Source organism: Anopheles coustani, chromosome X (assembly GCF_943734705.1).
Source record: "Anopheles coustani chromosome X, idAnoCousDA_361_x.2, whole genome shotgun sequence".
Lineage (NCBI taxonomy): Eukaryota > Metazoa > Arthropoda > Insecta > Diptera > Culicidae > Anopheles > Anopheles coustani.
Window position 1 is genome coordinate 12,069,474 of NC_071290.1, and position 18,847 is coordinate 12,088,320.

An 18,847-nucleotide genomic window follows, 5' to 3' on the forward strand; every position below is an offset into this window, starting at 1 on the left:
ACAGTAACCACCACAGAGTCTGAGTCTATGTTTTCGCTCTTAGCTGAGGTATCACATCCATCTAGCCTTTTTATTATTCCAAAAGTAAACAACTACATGTCTTCCAAATTATGCAAGGTTCACTGCAGTCAGTTCGGCTCACGACATCCAGAACGCCACACGACAGGGAGGTTGCGATTTCCATGACATCCCAAAGAGCTCTATCTGGAATATACAAAAGGAAGTGCTGAAAAACACGCACTATGTGTGCACTTACCCTTCCTGCTGTCCATGGGACGCCGACAGCTGTGTCGATAGCTCTGCTTCGCCGACTTCAGCCTATCCTAGTGTAGTCGTCTTAGGCATCCGGTTTGGCTCGAATAGTTCCTCTTAGTTCTCAACCGTCCATCACATTCATCCGTATCCATCCACTCACACAACGGCAAAAACCCAATAGCATACCTGATCAACAACGTCTTTTAATTTTAGTATTGCCACGCCGACCAGGCGATCCTCGCGTGCGAAGCAGTAGTCCTTAACGCATATGTGTAGCTCGAAGAATTCCAGCTGTTCCTCGTTGCCGATAATGCTGCGGGGGTGGGGAGAGGATTGTTTGAGCAAGACATCGCAGCACGGGGGCCATTGCAGACGGTATACTCACAAGTGGAAGGTGTCGTTATACTTCGGCGACCAGTTGTTCGATTTCGACTTGGTAGCGAACTTTCGTTTCCTATCGTTGAGGTGTGGTCCAATCAGGTTAACCTCGATGAATGGCCGGAACATGCCGGACGGGACGGTCCATTTGAGATCGTTGGCAGCGATTACTGTGTGGTGCAATAAACAGGGTGGGGGTTAGATTGTCTATACGAGGTTCACTAACGCCAACTTACCCTTGACGGATATTTTCTGCTCTCCGTTCTCCGGATTCGATGAGACGTCTATCTGAATGGATACTTCTCCAACGGACGCATCATCATGGCTAACCCCTTCTGCGAGGTTGGGAAAGGAAGAGAAAACATTCGAGCGATAAACAACGACGTTCCACTAGTTTCAAAGTTCTTGGATCATACCTTCGGAGGCACCTTGCCCGGAGACGAACGACTTGATGAGCGTGTCCGTCGTTTGCGTGTACAAGCTCAGCGCGTACTTGAGACTTTGCAGCTCTGGTGACTTCTCCAGGAATGGCATCTTCAGCCCATTGCCGCCGGCGTGGAAGTATTGCTGGATGGTGCCAAGGGCAACCTCCAACACCGCACACTGCTTTGGTGACAGATTTTTCTCCATCTGTTGGAAGATAGGGGGCAATAAAAGGATTTTTGTGAGACAATCTTGTCCACACACAGACGCAAACACTAGCGATACTAACCTCCTTGGAAATGTCCATGACACCGCTGAGCACATTCTTCGCGTCCTGCTTGCCGGACATGTGATTCTTGATGAGACGCGACATATCCTCGATTTTGGCATTCGCTGCCAGATTCTTGGCATTGTCGGTGAGATGCTTGAACACCATCTGAGGAAGGAATGGCATATGGGAGCTCGTTCAAGGACATGTAAGAGAAGAACTTACCGTTCGATCGGTCATCGGAGGAAGCACAATCGTTTTCTCCAACGTTCGAATTACTATCTTCCATAGTTCTTTTAGCAGTCTTTTCAATACGGTCTTTTCACAAGACTGAGCGTACATCGACAGCGAACCGTCCAACAGGTCCATCAGGGGGCGCAGCACCTCGTCTGCCTCGATTGCGATCAGGTTCGCATCGTCCGCCGGCGGCGCGTGGAACAACGAGCTCTGCTGTTTCACCTGCTGAAGCAGATCGCCCAGCTCCCGAACACTGCCCGTAATTCGCGGTTCCAGACTGCATGGAAAGGGAGAGCATAGGATAGGTATGGTACCGAAGGTGGGAAACGTCATCCGCTAGCTCACCTCTTTGCGAACTGCGTCGCCAGGTCGTCCAGCGCGGTGTTTAGGTTCTGCTGCAGCTCCTTCAGAATGTTGGCCGCATCCTCCTCCAGCTTGTCTCCGCCCATCGACTCGAACATCTTCTCAAGCTGCACCCGGAGCTGCTGGATGTTGTTCATAAGAATGCACGCCTGGTGGAACGGGTGGTTAGGGGTAGCGAGGGTGGGGAAAAAGAACGAACAGAAAACAGTTAAGCAACGGCAAGTGGCAACGGCAGATCCGTGCTAAGTGGGTGTATCGGTAAGTGGCTTACTGTTCGCTCCTCATGCATAATATCGGGGAACTCCGATTTGACGATATCAACGTACGCAAGCAGTACTTTAACAATGGTCTTAGCAAAACGTCGCATGTAACGCTTCCAGATTTCTGGATCGGGACAGTCGAGTTTGCTCACCACATCGAAGCACTGTGTTAGCTGCGTAAAGACATCGACGACCGAGTTTGAGAAGAGAGCATGCTCACTACTTTTTTGGAACTGAAAATAGAAACGGTTACACGAGAGTGGCATGAGTAAGGTGTGCACACGCACGATCGACCATGTCGGCGGTCCAGTACCCCATCTTTCTTGTCACGCTTGAACGCGCCGTGCAAGTACTCCAACGACACGTCATCGTTCTCGTTCAGCCACTGCATGACGAACGGCTCGAACCAGGCCGGGTACTCCGGCACGGCACCCTTGTACGGTGGCACCTCCTTGACGTAGTTCGTATACAGCCATTTCACCTTGAAATGCAGATTCATGTACGCGGACGACTTGCACAGCCGGTGCTGCTCGTGCTCCTCCAAGGCGTACTTCATGTCGACGGCGAACAGGCTCCACATGGTCGCTGCAGACACCTGGCAAGCGGAGGCAACGGGTACGGGATTGTAAAAGAACGTTAATGGTACGCGACGAGCAACCGTTTTGCCCACACTCCACACAACCACACATCTGACCCACCTGCCCGATGTTAAGCTCTTGCGGGAATTGATTAAGTACAGCGCTATAACTATTTTTATCTTCCTCAATAACTGATACAATTAAAGCTATTAGCTTGTGCCAGAAATCAACGTTCTCTAGTTTTGGTCCGTGGTCTTCGCCCTCACGTTTGGCTTCATTTGGGTCAACCTGTAGGAAGTAACAGACGAATGGAAGAAGGTTAGTGGAACCTCGCTACCAACCAACGGGGAGATGTGTGCCGCACCTGAAACTCTCGATTATACAATTCGTAACAGTTCTCGAATAAAAATTGATAGGTTGATCGCAGACAAGCCTTAACACAATCCTTCACCACTGTGCTTGCTCTAGGTGGGCTGGAGAGTTCTTGAACCTGTAAAGGCAGTTTGAAGTCGGTTAGATAAGATCCTGATGTGGCCGTACCACAGATGTATGGAGGATTGCGTACTTTCATACGGAAAAAGGTAATACTGGTTAACAAATCTACTGTAGATTTTAGATCCATTAGCTTCTCCTGGCTGGAAGCGGGGAAATTATTTCTATACATGGACAGGTCGATCCGGAGCGAGTTGTGCAGCTGGTCCAGTAGCTTGACGAACTTTTCTTTCTGCAAGCAAACGAGTGAAACGTGGTGAGAACCGGCCGAGAACGAAACCGCGCCAAAAACTTACGCCAAAGTTACTGGCGGCGAAGCGATCACTAGCCGATACCGCGCTAGAAGCCGTAGTGTGTGCATAGTAGGCGTTGATATTAGCTAATAGTGTACTCATAACAGCCGGTACTCCAGCGCACAGGTACTTCGTAGATAGGCAATGAAAGTGCGTCATGGCTTGATAGATGTTCTCGATGCCGTAGCGCATCGCGAACTCATCCACGATCTCTTCCGGCGTCTCGTCGAAGTAAATCTTCCACCCATCGTCGCCCTTGGTCTGGGGAAGATTTACCTGCAAATGGATGGATGCGTACGGGTTAGGGACACGTCCAGTGTAGGAAAAGACGTGTGACCGGCTCACTTACCGCGCCTAGTGCCTCCTCGCACAAGTAGTGGAACACATTCTCGTGCAGGCAGGTGTACTGCACATGGTACGGTGCCACCTTCTCCTCGCCCTTAATCTCTACGGAGATGTGCAAGCGGATCGCCCCGGACACGGCCGATTTGTCCGTACGCTTCTCCAGGTTGTACCATACGTCCATCTCGCCGGAAAGCGTTCGCACCTCAATGATTGTCTGTCCGAGAAAGTCGTCCGACTCTCGCGTTAACTTCTGTCGCAGTTTTGATTTGAGATCGTTATCCTCGTCCCACACGCGCACCTTTATGCGATCGGACGAGTTGTGGCACTCGCTGTTACGGAATGACAAAGAATGCGGGAATGACGCCATCGACCCTGTTTCGAGCTACGCCATACGGTCGATACTTACAAGTTGAATTTTTCATTCCACACCGGGTTCAGCTCCTGTGGCATCGTGCGGGTGCGCTTTTTCACCTTGCTCACCTGCACCGTTACGTACGGATCGCTGGTGCCACTCTTATCCTTGGCTATCAACCCCTGAGCGCAGATGACCGTGATGGCTATCTTCGCCGACCACTTGCTCGTCCCATCCAGCACGCTCTGCTTCACCGCCTTCATGTGCCCGGCGTGGCTCTTCTCCTCCACGGCAAACACCTTCCTGTGAAGGTGGAATAAGCCGCGGTAAGCATTAATCGATGAGGTTGGCGTTACCGATGACAGATGCCCATTTCACCAATTACTTCTGTAAGAGCCTACGACCTACCTTATTAGCTCAAATATTTCTGGACGATCGCGTTCCCGCTGCTTCATACGCTCCTTCATTGCGGCTATCACCGAGTTGGCCTTGTCTTCGGCGCCATGTTTCGAGCTCTTTTCGGAAGCACCAGCAAAGCACACTAGAACAAGCAGAGAAAGCAACGGCTCAGTACCAATCCGTCCAATCCGAATCGTCCACTCGCTGGTTTTTCCGTCAACCTACTCTGCAAACAATCTGCATTGAGCAGGTCCTTGCACTTTTCGTGACACTTGACCGCACACTCCGTACACCGGACGCCCTGCCGTGCGATGCCCCACAGCAACCCCTCACACTCGTAGCAGTACGTCGGCGAGGTCGCCGTCCAGAGAACAAAGTTGTGCGGTGTGGTCGAAGAGATGGGATAAATCAGCGCCTGTAGCGCCTTTTTGTACACGTGCATTTTCTGCAAGCGAACAGCGATCATTAGACAAAACATGACCTGATGACAGGTGCGACAGAACGCAACAAAAAACCCGAAACGGGACTTACCAACTCCTCGTCGTTCAGGGTCGCTCGCGGCACGGCAGAAGTCAGACCAGCGTTACGCTTCGTCGCAGCCATGGTCTGCGCCATGGGGCGGAAGAAAAAGACATAATGTGTTAGTACACCGACTCACAGCACGGTTGGCGGTTTAACGAACAGCATATCAAAAACTTCGTGCGGTGTTAACGTGTACAAGATTGTACTCAGACGTGCAGATTCATACAGAAAAGATTCAAAACTAAAAACTAAACAGAGTACTTAAAGAGAACACTTACTTTGAGGACCTGTTGGAACGTTGGAAGAACATTTGTTTGTATGGCGAGGAAGATTTTTGTTTTACGGCGGAAATGACGACGGGGCGGGCGTACAGTAACGGATCGGTGGACAGTGGTCGATTTTTTTATGTTGTTTGATTGTTTGATGATGTTTGGTGGTGGGTTTGTTTTTTTTTCAATCCAATTTTTATGATGCCGCAGTCAAAAGGATACACACACATAAACACACACACACACACACACATACACAGAGACGGAACATTTAGATAGAAGTACGGAGCGGCCAGGATTATGGAAGGACACCGGAAGAGAAAAGAGAGAGAAAGGTTTGTACGATGCAGTATAAATATTGGAAATCAAAGTGAACTGTCGCGTGTGTAGTAACTCCTTCCCGACTAGCACTAATCGATGTTGTTCATCACTTAACGCACGGTAACGCTTCTCGATCGATCTCGAACACGTTACCGATTGGTTAATGGCATCGATTAATGCAGGTCGGGTTTAGGAACCTCGAACCCAGCACAACAGCTCGGTGATATAGTAGACAGCAAAGGGAACGAGTCAAACCAGGGACATTCACCCTTCCGCTCTGACCGACCGCGCACACTTACCAGCTCGGAGACAAGCGGGATGGATTTTCTCCTCGGTCGAATGTCGGGCATACTGTCGATGTTGCTGTAGAAGGTGTTATCGCCCAGTCTGCAAAAAAAAAAGGAACAGCACAAACCAAGGGTAACAAAAGGCCCGGAACTTCTTCAGCGCCTTGCCAACACCTACCCATTGTTCCGTCCGCTATCGACCGTACCGTTACGCTTCTGTAGGAAAACAGGATTGGCAGGATTAATTGTGGTTGGGTGCTCGTCGCATCCGTTCTTGCGCATTATGGTTGAAGCGGCGCGTATTGCGCGCGATAATGTGAACTAGGCTACGGTTACTTGCATTTGCGTCTCGCAATAGTACGGTAAGTAATGTTTTGAAGAGGTTTCAACTTCGAATGCTAACAGTTGAGAGGGGGTCGGGGGCGGGGGGGGGGTTCGGGATGAGATAATATACGGTTCTGAACTGAACACCAGTCTCTACAGACAGTACCGAACCAGCAATAATGGTCTAGCTAAAGGAGATGGAACTTAACAGAGATAACTATTCTTACCTCTACAAACTCTCCGAAACTGATTCCGACCAAAATAACAGATATTAACACATAAACAAAACATAAAGTATTCCCTCACACACCAGGTACAGCAATAAATGTATAGAGATAGTGTTAAGACAGTTGTTTAATTGGTGATCATAAAGTACGCACAACACACGAGAAGTTTCATGGCTCGCACAACCCAACGAAGGAATACGGAAACAAAACAGTACAGAAGAGTGGCAAAGGTAAACGCAGTACGTAATTTTAAGTTGTGTTCTTGTTTGTATGTTTTTGGGGTTAATTTTTTGTTTGTTTGTTAGTTTTCTTTTCAGGCTTATTCTGGTTTACTTTGATTTAGGATTGTTTTTTTTTGTTGCTCGTTTTGTTTTTCTCTTTTTGTTTTTCTTTTTCTGTTTGTTTCTGTTTGCTTAACACAAATCAAACTCAACAGCGCCGAAATACCAATCTCATAGCATAGTAAACTTTTTCCCACCGAAAACGGATGCCTCAGTGGCGTCATTTACCTCGGGCTCCTCGTTCTTGCCACTTACGTCCACCTTTTTGAACAGACCGGGCTCGTCGTCGAAGGACTCACCGACTTCGACCACTTTCTGTTTCTCTTCGATACGCTTCTCCTTGAGCGTTTTCAGCAGCTTCCACTTGCTGCCACCTTCGCCATCTGGTAAACGGTGATGTTTGTTGGAGAGAGTTAGTGTGATGCTATGATTAGTGAGACGCGTGCTCCGCTTACCCTCACTCCCCTGAGTGCGAAAGAGGCTTTGCCGTCTCTGCTGGGATGCCGGCTCGGCGTCCCTCTCCGATGCCACTGGTGTCTCCGGCTGGGTACCGTTGGTGCCGTACGGGGCGTCCTCAGCGGTAGCGCCATTGTAGCCGAGTTCACCGTCCGCAACGTAGCCGAACGATTCCTCCACGCCCAGCTCGTTCATCGGACTCTGCTGCGGCATGGTTGGACTGACCTCGTACGAGCCACCGTGAGTCTCCCTCGGTGGAGACGGCTGTTGCCCGGCGTACGGCTGGTTCGGTCCCGCCCCATTCGTGTGCATGTCGAATGCGGGCTCGTGGAACGCCGGCTCAGTGCCGGGGGTAACATCTGCGGGCGAACAAATTTGCTCTAAATTAGGCAGTGGGTTCAGAACTAGAACTAGCTGCAGGCAGGCGACTTGGTCGCAGTTCGTGGCAAAACTCACCTTTGTCGGCACCGGGTGAAAGCTCCGGTAGCTGCGCCTGCGTGGAGTCGAGGTGCGCCGGGGCGGCGGAGGCGGCGGTCTGCGTCGGCTGAGGTTCCACCTCGTCCACCGACGCCTTCGACGAGTCGAGGCTGAACGAGCTCTTCATCGACGCGAAGAAGGACTTGGACTTCGCACCGATCGTGCCATCGCTGCTCTCCTGATGGGTGAGGTTTTTGTTCACCTTGTTGAAGAAGCTACCCAGGTTGACGGTGGTCGCCTGGAAGAACCCACCCTTTTGGTCACCCGCCTGACTGCTCGGTGGCTGCTGTGGAGGCGGTTTCGCCGCCCCAGTCGTCGCTGGCAGGACTGGCTTAGTCGGCGGAGGTTGACTGACAGCTTGACTGCTCGCTGGCGTTGTGGAGACAACACTCACGGTGGTCGATGACGCTTGTGAGGTGGTTCTTGCAAAGTGAGCTGGCTCTTTGTCGGAAACCGCAGCCGTGACGGTAGGCTTCGCGTTCGATGTTGACACCGTTGCTGTAGGTGGTGCTACTGCTGGCACAGTCGATGGTGCCGGTTTACCAGAGGCTACCACCACCTTCACACTGGCCGAAGTAGTGACCGTAGTCACCGCCGTCAGTGTTGTTGGGGCTAGGGGAGCCGTCGCTTCCGCGATCGGTTTACCCTCAGCAAGAGCGGTTAGGGTAGGCGTCGGGGTGGCCAGGATGGCTGGCAGCGTCGACAACTTTCCGGTGAGTGACGGTGCCATCGAGTCTTTGGGTGGATGGTCGGTGCTAGCCAGCATCGGCTGGCTGAAGGCGATGCTGTCCGACGCCTCGCTGATACCGGACGAGTTCATCGACATGTGCAGAAAGGAGGAGCAGTCGGAGTTGTCCGGCATGTTGGAGATGGCTGACATAGTGGAAAAGTCGGGCAGACTGACCGGCGCCTCGCCGGCCGGCACCGTCAGGGGCAGCTGAGAGAACAGTGCCAGGCTGTCGCTCGTGTCGGCGAACCCAGAGTCGGTAATGTCCAACGACGGGAAGAACAGCGTGTCGCTGAGCGTGGGTATGCTAGACTTTCGCGACAGGCTGTCGTATATTGCTTGCATTTCGGGTGAATCGGTTATGGACGTCTGGCCGGGCAGCGGCTGGAACGTCGGTGGACTGGTCGACGGCTCGGCCACGCTCGACCGGCGGCTAATGATGGCCTGGATGATAGCTGCCGTGTCTGTGGTGTCTGAAACGGTCGACTTAACGACCACCTCGCTAACGCTCGCCTTACGAGAGGATGACGTGACGACCGTCTCCGAGCATACGATACCGGCCCCAGAGTGCTTACGCACATGCATCGTCTCGACGACGCTGGTCGTTGGCGGTAGGCTCTGAGATGCAACGCACGTCGTCATCTCCAGCGCTTCGGTTATGTTAGGCCGCAGGCTCGGATGCAGCGGGTTCCCGTTGGTCAACCCTACCAAGTTGCTGCAGGCGAACGTTGAAGGAATCGTTGTTTTCGGCTCTTCCACCGTCGTCGTGGTGGGTTGTTTCACCGCCGAGGCACGCTGATTGGCGGCCTCCACATAGGCTGCCTCAGCCGCTGCGTAGTGGTTGACCAGAAGCGCCGACTCGTGGTAGTCCACCGGCAGTGGCGCTTGTTTCCCTTGCGATGGCACTTTGTTGAGCTCTGCTACGGTGTTCGCTTCCGTGTGGCCAACTAACTCGCCAGCAACCATCATGCCCGCCGCTTGTAGCCCAAAGGGTGAGAACTCGCTCAACTTCTTCGGCGACGTACCCTCCTCGTTGACCAGACCGGCATCCAGCGTACTGGCGTTGAGATTCAACCGGAAGTCGCTCTCGGATGCGCTGTCCTGGATCGTGATGGTCCCGTTCTCGACCGTCAGTAGATCGTCCTTGGTGAGCGTCGCAATACCCTCGGGCAAATACTTGGGATGCAGATCCTTCTTGGGGCTCACACGGGGCGCCTGCTTATGACGCGCCAACAACAGCTCAGCCGTCTTCACCGGGTGCACCACCTGCTGCAGGTCGTCGTCGAAAACGTCCATCAGCTCGCTGCAGTTCTTCGCCATAAAGCACCGCACCTTGTCCATCTCTTCGCTGCTGAGCGACGCCACGTCCTCTTCGCTCATGATCTTGTTGATCAGCTCGCGTACCTCCTCGCTTTGCATCTTCTCGATGCGCTCGGCCGAGAAGCGCTTCGACTTGGGCGTGCCGAACTCGAGCTCGATCTGCTTGGCGTGGTTGAGGAAGGAGGTACGCAGCTGCTCCTCGATTATCGCCGCACTGTCCGCCGGCTCGATGTTACGCAGCAGACCCCGGTCGGCTTCGCCCGCGGACAGGAACGGATTCGTCGATATCCGTGTCGGTTCTGGTTTCTGCAGCGTCGCACCCACACCTCCAGACTCTAGCTGCGGCTTGTGCAGGTGCGCTCCGGCCTGCGGTATCAGCTTCACAAACTGCTCTTGCAGCACCTCCGGCACGGAGGCGAGGTTTCGCTGCAGCATCAGAAATTCGTTCTCGTAAGGCATCTGAGCCTGCTGTTGCTGCAGCTGCAGTCGTTGCTGCTCCAGGACGTGCTTGCCATCGTACATGGCGTGCTGACCGACGTGCTGCAGCTGCATTCCCGCGTGATACATATGGGCCGAGCTGACCAGCTGTTGGTGGAAGAGGTTTTCCTGGTGCTGCGCCTCCTGCTGCAGCTGGTGCCTATGCATGAACTCCTCCTGCTCCTCCTGCAGCGGTATCATGCCGCTGTTCAGCAGCGCCTCGTTAATCCGGTCCCGGTACTCGAGGTCCTTGCGAAGGCGCGACTGCTCCTGCAGCGAGAACTCGTGGTGCTTCGCGTAGTCCGGTATCATATCGAGGTAGGCCTTCCGATTTTCCTCCATAAACTGCAGGTTTTGCACGATGCGCTGCTGTGATATGTTGAGCGACTGCAGCTTGAACACCTTCTCGGACATTTTCGTGTACTCCTCGTTCAACAGGTTCAGCGCGGCCCAGGCAAACTTCAGCTCCGTATCTAGCAGGTCGATATTGGTCGCGATCTTGTCGGTGTAGTCGTTGATAATGAAGTCCTGGTGCAGATGGTGCAGGTCCTTCAAGCCCTGGTTGCTGTACATCTCCTGCGACTGCTTGCTCCACAGGAACGCCGCCATCACCTCGTTCTCGTCCATGATGCTGCTGCTGCTGTTGCTGGGGCTGCTAGGACGCTCACTTCTTACTGGATCAGTAGTTCGCTCTTTATAAGCTTCCCACACCTCCGTCACATATTTCACGAAAACACTGCTCTGGAAGCGCTGTATGCTCACTGATAGTTTTTGCACCACTTCCCACACCTACGCGATATGATGTTCGACGGGGTGCCAGTTTTATGTTTCATTATAACTGTACTCCTACGCCAAAGATTTGATAGATGTTAGCTTAACTGCAAAGTGAAGGACGCTGAACGGGTGCCAGTGTAGCCTCGGGCTGCAAATTTCTCGCTTCGCGTTGATAGATGCTGCTGCCCATTGATCGATGAGTGTTTCACCAATTCTTGCAACAAGCTACTTTACGGTCTTTTGAGCTTGAACTTCCTAAAACTTCATAAATCGGTGCACTTGACGATGAGGTTTATTTCGACCATAACAAAACAAACTTTCAGCAATCAGGTTGCAGCACATGACGCAGAGTTCTTGCAGAATATGCTTCTTCTTTGCAGGCACGCTCCTGTCTTCAGCGCTTCAATTTCACTGAGGTACATGTGACACTTGGTAACGACCGTTTCTGCCGCATTCTGCGGGAGGAGAAATCTAAGGGTGGTACTACACCCATGACTCCGTACTCCCGCAACACTATTTCTTCAGGGCGACGAGACAATCCGTCACAAGGACAACTCAGAAAGCCAGCCTAGGAATCGATCTGACGGCAAAATCGAATACTTTCATCTCAAGCGCTAGTCTGCCTGCCGAAACCTTCGTCAAAAAACTGTTTTTAGCCAGTTTGAAGTAGCAACTTTTCTGTTGGTACGATGCTACGTTGTTCTCCATCTTATTTCCCCCCCATCATTGCCCCAATCCCAGCGGAGGTTTTAATCTCGCAGCAAACAGGACACTCTTATAAGCGCTCTTTTGTCTGCTACCTTTATCTCTCTTATCGTGCCCGCACTCTCAGCCCGTCGAGTCAGTAGTAGTCGGAATCTATTTTCGTCCTGACGTTTTCTCCATGCACCGTAACTCAATATACTTTTTTTAAGGATTCCTCAATATTCCACTCTCTCTCTCTCTCACCTACAGCATCTCTCTCGCTTCATCGATCACTCCTTCTCGCATCATCTCGCATTGTTAGGTGCATGGTTTTTTTGTTTTTCATTACGCCCTACGCACACTCCATTTGTCTATAACCTCATTTAAATTCTAGTGCATATATTCTCCAATTCTCACTGTTTGTAGTCCACTAAAGGACACTATTGACTGTCCTTCAAGCGCTATATGAGCTTTTGGACTCTCCCTCTCACACACACACACTTTTTCTCAGTAGCTCTTTTTTAAGTACCCTATCTCCCTCTCTCACTCTCTCCTACTCTGTAAGCCAACGTTAGCAGTCACGCTCCTTCTTATCGAAGAAAAACGGAGGTAAGCACACGCGAAACTAAACTGGAAATAACGAGAAACAGATTACCAAACACCATGCGTACTGATGGCCCCCATGGGTGCTACGTTCGCTGTTAAAAATATGGTAAATTGCTTGAGCGGTTATCGAACGACACCACAAAAAACGGCAATGAATCTCCTCAGAATTTAGAGCACGTCCTATCTGCACTGCTGGGGAAGTAAGGCCCGTGCCAAGGTTCTAATCGGAGCGTAGGTGCTGGGGAATGTGTGGAGTATCCCCGTTTCCTGAAGGGTAGCCTGACAGCGCGTAAGGTAGACAGTCTGGTCAACGCCATCACGCCACCACCATCCTCGTAGGACGTGTACCTTCAAGACTTCCGCGGGAGTTCCTCCGCCAAACCCGAGCCAAAACGGGTAGCATATGTGTGCCCTTTATCAGAACACATACAAACGCACACAAACACACACATAAGAATGCACAAGAAGGGTATCACCAGTAGGCACTACGCTTTGTAACCGTGACACCCACGGTGGCAGTTACCGAGCAGACTACACCGACGTGTTGGACTCGGAGAGGTAGCGATACATCGCCGCCAGCTCACGGGGAACGTAAATTATGCACTGATATTTGCACCTCCGCGTTCAGTACAAACACCAAATAGTCTGTCTCGTGGCAGACGAGGCGGTGTACACGGCTATACGCCAAAACGGAGCAAAAAAGGGGGCCTGGTTGTGCCCCCAAGTGGCACTTGCCAGCACGATGCCACTGAACCTGGAGCAAACGCCAGCACTCACGCCAAATCCTTCGCACCGGAGGCAGACCTCGGGAAAGCTTTCCCGAGCGTTCGCCAACGTTCGACTGAGCTCGCCGACCGAACCGAGCGTGCTGGTTCTTTGCGTCGTGCGGTGTGGGATGAAAAACTTGCGCTTAAAGCTATCCCCGTCGCCCCGTGCGCTCTACCCCCGTTTGTACTTGCGTGCTTCCGTGTGTTGCGGAGTTTCCAGCCACCCCAAAAAAGCCGTCCCATCAACGGAGCTGCTCCGTCAACGCTGATTCTTGCAAAGAGACGGGAGGGAAAATCAATTTTTTCAACGCAAGCGCAACACCATCAACAGGTCATGAAGGATGGGAAAAATAGTCCAAGAACTGAAGGTCTTGGAGACGGAAAGAGAGCGAGAGAGAGTGAGACCGGAGAAGGACGGCAGGAGGGCAATGAAGTACACACTGGGATGCCTTCAAATCAGATAACATCAGACAAAACGTCCAGTAATCTATATTTCATAAACATTGCTCGACCGAACGGTGTATCAGCTCAGCTCAATAAACTCGCCATCTTCGTGCAGTGTTCGATGTTCCCGCAAAACACGTTTGCCATTATGCCAGTTGATTTAATTAAAACCATGAAGGCACAAACATCAACGACGGTTCATTTGCCGTTACACCCGCATAGGATTGAACGTTTTGTGAGACTGATGATATAAAATATGAACAACCTCCTCCTCCAAATGACATCCTCTTTTATCAAATAAATTCTGAGCACTTAAACATGCACAGGCACTCAGTTTAGTTGGCTGGTTTAACAAGCCGTTAAGCTTCCTTTAAACATTGGCTGCGATATGTAAACTCTTTCCATTACGTTGCTATTCGTTAGACAGTATCTAACAGAAGAAATGTCAGTAAATGTCACAACAAACGTTGGAGGGATGGATGTGCAGGTTCTTGGATGTAATATAAGATACTAGTTTAGAACATTTTACGATATTCAGAAGTTGACAATTGACAGATTTCAATAAATTTGGGGGCTTACCTTGACACATATCTTCCATTTATATTGAGCAGAGTACTAGAGGCCTGTTATAAAATGCAAGCTCAAATTAAACGATAGTGCTCGCAGTTAGTAATCGCGTGGGTGGATCTACTCAGCAGTGATGATTAATACAAACAACATCGACAGAATCGGATGGGGTTATCTGCGTTATGATATGGCATACGGCGGAGCATCCGAAGTTGAAACCTCTGTTACATACACCGTCCACCAGCTCTCAAGAGATTCACCTCGTAATGTAATGTTAAAGAATGAAAGGCTCGTCCATTTCCTGGACCAAAGCGCATACTCACGTTTATGATCTGGTCGTAGGCCCACAGCCATTTGTCGCGGGCGTTGAAGTTCTCGCGCTTACCCTGCTGTTGCGTGATGTCCTTCGAGATGTCCGTGACGATGGCACCGTCGCCGGGAGCGCCAGTGCCGGGTGTAAGGCCAGCCCCGCCGGCCCCGTTCGCTCCGCTCCCGGTGACGCCGTTCAGCTGGTCCAGCTTGTCCGCCTTCACGTCGTAGCCGTGCTCGAGCAGGGCGTTGGTACTGGCAGAGGCACCGGGCAGTACGCCACTGCCGGCCGTGCCGTTCGTCGACTGCTGCTGCTGTTGACCCTGCTGCTGCTGCTGGCCCGGTTGCTGCCCCTGTTGCTGTCCCTGTTGCTGCTGTTGCTGCTGCTGCTGCTGCTGCTGCTGTTGCTGCTTGGCAGCGTTTGCCTGCTCCAGCTCCTCCAGCTCCTCGTCGAAGCACTCCTCCCGTTCGTCGAAGAAGTGGAGCTGCTTCTTGGAGATGCCATCGGAGCCGTGGCCAACTTTCGGCAGCTTCTTGGACGAGTGCGTGCTGGAGGTATCCATCGGTAGGTGGTCATCGTCGGGGTAGTGGTCGTCGTCGTACGTGCCACCGAACGATTCGCTCACGTCATCCATCAGATCGTAGGGCGCCCGGTCGTTGCGGTGCTGATCGTACGAACTCCGACGCGGTTCATCGCCCGCTCCGGTGCCACCGTACGCGTCCTTCTGGTGCGCCTGATCCGTGGAAGCCATCAGGAACGAGTCCGCATGGTCGTCGTAGTACATGTTCTCCGCCACCCGGTCGGGGGATCTCCGGAGTGACGGCTTTTTGTCCGGGCTTGCCAGATAGTTGCTCGACGACGACTTGTGCGACGAACCGCCACTGCTCGGCACCGGCTTGGGCAGCAGCTTCGGTGTGGTAGTGGTCGTCGTGGTCCCGTACCCACCGACGCTACTAGACGCCGCGCTGCTCCCGTAGGCACCTCCCATCGAGCTGGTGTAGACGCTGCCGCCACTAGAGGACGCCACCGAGCCCGTGCAGGCGGTCACATGATTCATGGCGTCGTAGCCCTGGTAGGCGCTGTCGTACGCCGACTGCTGCTTGCTGGCGGTACTGTAGTCGCTCCGGCTGCTCGAGCCCCCACTACTCGACACCGGTGTGCTGCTGCGGCTTCGGCTCTTCAGCGCCGTCACGCGGTCGTTCATCAGCGTCGGCCGCTTGCTCGACATTTCACCCGGGCCGGCGTCATACAGACCGCCGGAGGATGTGTACCCCTGCAGGTCCTTCCCGTAGCCATTCTGCAGCGAAGATGGACCGCCCAGCTCGTCCCTACCACCACTCGTCGCACCACCGCTGCTGCTGCTGGTCGGATACAGCTGCGGCTTGTAGGGATAGCCGAGCGATTCATGACCACCACCACCACTGCTCGGGGGCTGAATCACCGGCAGCTGCTTTTTCGTGCCGGTTGTCGCCGATTTGCCCAGTTCGCCGTTCAGCAGCATCAGTGCGCCCACGTTGGTGCTGTTGTTGTTGTCCAGCTGGTCGCTGTAGATGGGATTGTGATTGCAAAACGCATTACTACCGGACTGTCCGGACCCGCCGCCGCTATAGGGGGACTGTTTCCTGCCGCTACTCCCACCGTACGACATGCTGTGCGTGGAGTTCGAGTCGCTGTACGCGTCGTGCCTGCCAGCAGGCAACAGCCGCCTATCGGTAGTCGCCCCGCTACCGTACTCGTCCAGCTCCGGATAGTAAGTCAACGCCTGCTGGCCCGACGACAGCTGGTGATTCTGCTGCTGCTGCTGCTGGTGCTGCTGCGAGGTCGCGTCGTTGTATGGCGCTTCCGCCACCAGCGAGAAGTTCCGGTATGCTGCGTTAACGTCCGCTGCGATAAAAGACATCGACTGGGATGATCTGGGATGGTTAGCAATGTTCTGAATTTTCGGCAGTTTCTTGATCTTTCTACTCGACAGCGTGATCGATGAGGTCATGAAAAAGTCACTGTAGCAGTAATCGTCCGTATCGTCGTCGTTCACGTAGAACGACGAGGTGGTGATAAAGTTCTCCTTGTTCTGGGACAGATCGCAAAAGTAGTTGATCGAGTTGCCGAAAATGTTCGAGTTCAGCCGCTTGAGGCTGTCGTCGTCGATCGGACCGGAAATGCTCTTTCTCGCCTGGGGGGGCACCGCCGACGCCGGAGAAACCCGGTTTTTTGGGGAAGAGAGGAGTGCGTGTTTTTTTTTTGTGCGCGCGTACGTGTGTGTGTGTTTGTGTGTGTGTGTGTTGCATGTTTGTGTATGTGTGTGTGTGTGTGTCAAAAACACCGAATTTGGCCGCAGCATCGGGTGACACGGGTACACGTCGGTTTCGGGTTTGCGGTGTTTTTGGTTAGTTTTGTTTGGTTTTTGTTTTTTGTTTTCATTTTATTTCGGTTTTCGGTTTTTGGTTGACGTTTGTTTTTGTTTTTGTTTTTTTTTTTTGGTTTTGTTTTTTGTTGTTTGAAAGGAAGAGATATTAATAGTATGTTATTAAAATAGAGACAAAAAAGAGAGATTTAATTTGACAGTTTTGCAGATAGAGTTTGGCTGAGGTAGAAGAAGAATGGAAGAAAGAGAGGCACAGAGTTTACACAAAAAGAGGATATGAAACGCAAGACATAGCAAACATATCCGAAGCAGCAGCAACACGCAATAGTAAGGGAAAAACTGTTTCTGTCTAGTGTTTTTTTTTTCTGTTTTCTTTTTTTTTGGAGTACATGCGTTTGTTCTCTTTCTCTCTCTCTCACACACTTCTTCTTGGCGGGGGGGGGGAGGGTTTCGCTTCTTACTTGGCATTTGACAACATTTCGGGGTGGGGGTGGGTGGGAGGGTTTTTTTTCGCAGCAGGTCCCGGACCCCTGTTCGATTACTATATGAGCGAGTACGTTAGTACGTTAGTATCCACCGAACAACAAACAAACAAACAACAGCACAAACAAAAAGAACGGGGATGGAGAGCAAGAACATCCCGTGTCCTCGGAGACGCGATCGTGATCGACTTAGTCATCGGTAACGCACCGACGCACAAGCGAGCGAGAAGAAAGCGAGGAACATCAGCGTTATAGTCGTGCGCGAGCGTCGCAGATACCCGGCAACGGGCAAGAGAGGAAGTACTGGGTGCGGCATATCTGGAACTCTTGCGATAAGTCATCCAAAACTGTGAGAGACAACTAGGAGGAATTGCATACACTTCACACACTGCGCGAACCAACCGGCCTTTGGGGTTAAAATGGCTGCCTAATGCCTAATGTATGCACTCTAGAGCTACTGACACCGGGTGATTGTTCAGACCGACGGACCACGTACGGCTGTGTGCGTTTGACAAAACAACAACAAAAAAACAACTAAACTTGTTGACTGCTATCTGGTTGATGAGTACACAGCATCTCTTAGTAGCTAACTGCACGCGTGACTAGGTTTCCCCTAATTGGTTCTTAGTGTTTCGTATGTCCACAACTTAAAAATGGTAACAGAGATGATAAATGTACGACAAATGGGCGTGATACAGACAGACAGAGAGAGACAGAGAGACAGAGAGAGAGAGAGAGAGGGAGAAAGAGAAAGGTGTTACAAAAAAAAGGAGTGTGTACGAGAACAAACGAAACAGCTCCAAAACAAAAAACTGCCCAATGCAATGGGTTAATGATGATGCACAGACGTTGCACAGGCTCAAATGATACTTAGAGGCACGCACGCACGATTAGTACTGGTAGTAGTCACTGTGGTACTGCTCACCTCGGGTTCGGTACTCCTCGTCGGTCGAACGACAAGCGATGAGTGACGGACCCGGGTGTCTACGGTTCACCTACGCCTACGCTCTAACCAGATTTCTAACCTACATCCTATCCCCTCGGAACCAGGCCTGTGCCAGGCCGAACCCCCCCAGGTAGGGTAGGAAGACGGTGTCAACCTCTCCAGCACGAGATGCTACATCAACATCCGCCTCCTTCCCGGGCCATCCATTACCCCCCCCCCTTCCTTCCCATCCTCCTTTGCTGGATGTACTCTAGAAAAGCGCCTGTTCTCAGCGGGCGGGCAACAGACATACCACTGACTTTAACTGCGGCACTTGCGCTCACTGCCATTATGAGTGTTAAGTGATTTCTCTAGCTTTTTCCTTCAGATCAGGCTCTGCGTACGTTCTGGTGCACCTCCTGCCGTACATCCTGCGTTTTCCTTATTCCTATCTCGCTAGTTTTCTTTATTGCAAATGCGTGATATCGATGGCGACAAGAAGATGTATAAATCATTGGCTGTGAGGGGGGCCGCACTTGTGTGGCTCGGTGTGTGATTGCTAGTTTATTATGTGATAAGGTGTGAACAGGCC

The 18,847-nt window shown here is 51.9% G+C and overlaps 1 protein-coding gene across 1 annotated transcript; it reads right to left on the reverse strand.

Moving 5' to 3' along the window:
* Positions 1-34: 34 nt before the first annotated feature.
* On the reverse strand, positions 35-10,958 carry LOC131269607 (protein unc-13 homolog A). The gene is made up of 25 exons (XM_058272065.1): positions 10,257-10,958; positions 7,787-10,220; positions 7,330-7,689; positions 7,103-7,257; positions 6,221-6,258; positions 6,055-6,142; positions 5,444-5,452; positions 5,175-5,249; positions 4,869-5,088; positions 4,653-4,785; positions 4,299-4,547; positions 3,897-4,221; positions 3,551-3,823; positions 3,328-3,486; positions 3,127-3,252; positions 2,883-3,050; positions 2,498-2,779; positions 2,196-2,417; positions 1,907-2,073; positions 1,550-1,838; positions 1,331-1,492; positions 1,050-1,263; positions 870-968; positions 641-803; positions 35-568 (listed from the first exon to the last, which is right to left on the reverse strand). Exons 1-25 carry the CDS (start codon positions 10,956-10,958, stop codon positions 412-414), a joined length of 7,269 nt encoding a protein of 2,422 aa, XP_058128048.1. The 3' UTR covers positions 35-411.
* Between the last annotated feature and the right edge of the window lie 7,889 nt (positions 10,959-18,847).

What these genes read in the sequence shown, in the direction of transcription:
- LOC131269607 (XM_058272065.1), bottom strand. Translation starts at nt 10,958, where the DNA reads ATGGACGAGAACGAGGTGATGGCGGCGTTCCTGTGGAGCAAGCAGTCG. An exon ending in GCAAGAACGAGGAGCCCGAG is followed by an intron (nt 6,259 to 7,102) that starts GTAAATGACGCC and finishes GTTTTCCTACAG; the next exon opens with AAGCGTAACGGTACGGTCGA. An exon ending in TGGAATGAAAAATTCAACTT is followed by an intron (nt 4,222 to 4,298) that starts GTAAGTATCGAC and finishes ATTCCGTAACAG; the next exon opens with CGAGTGCCACAACTCGTCCG.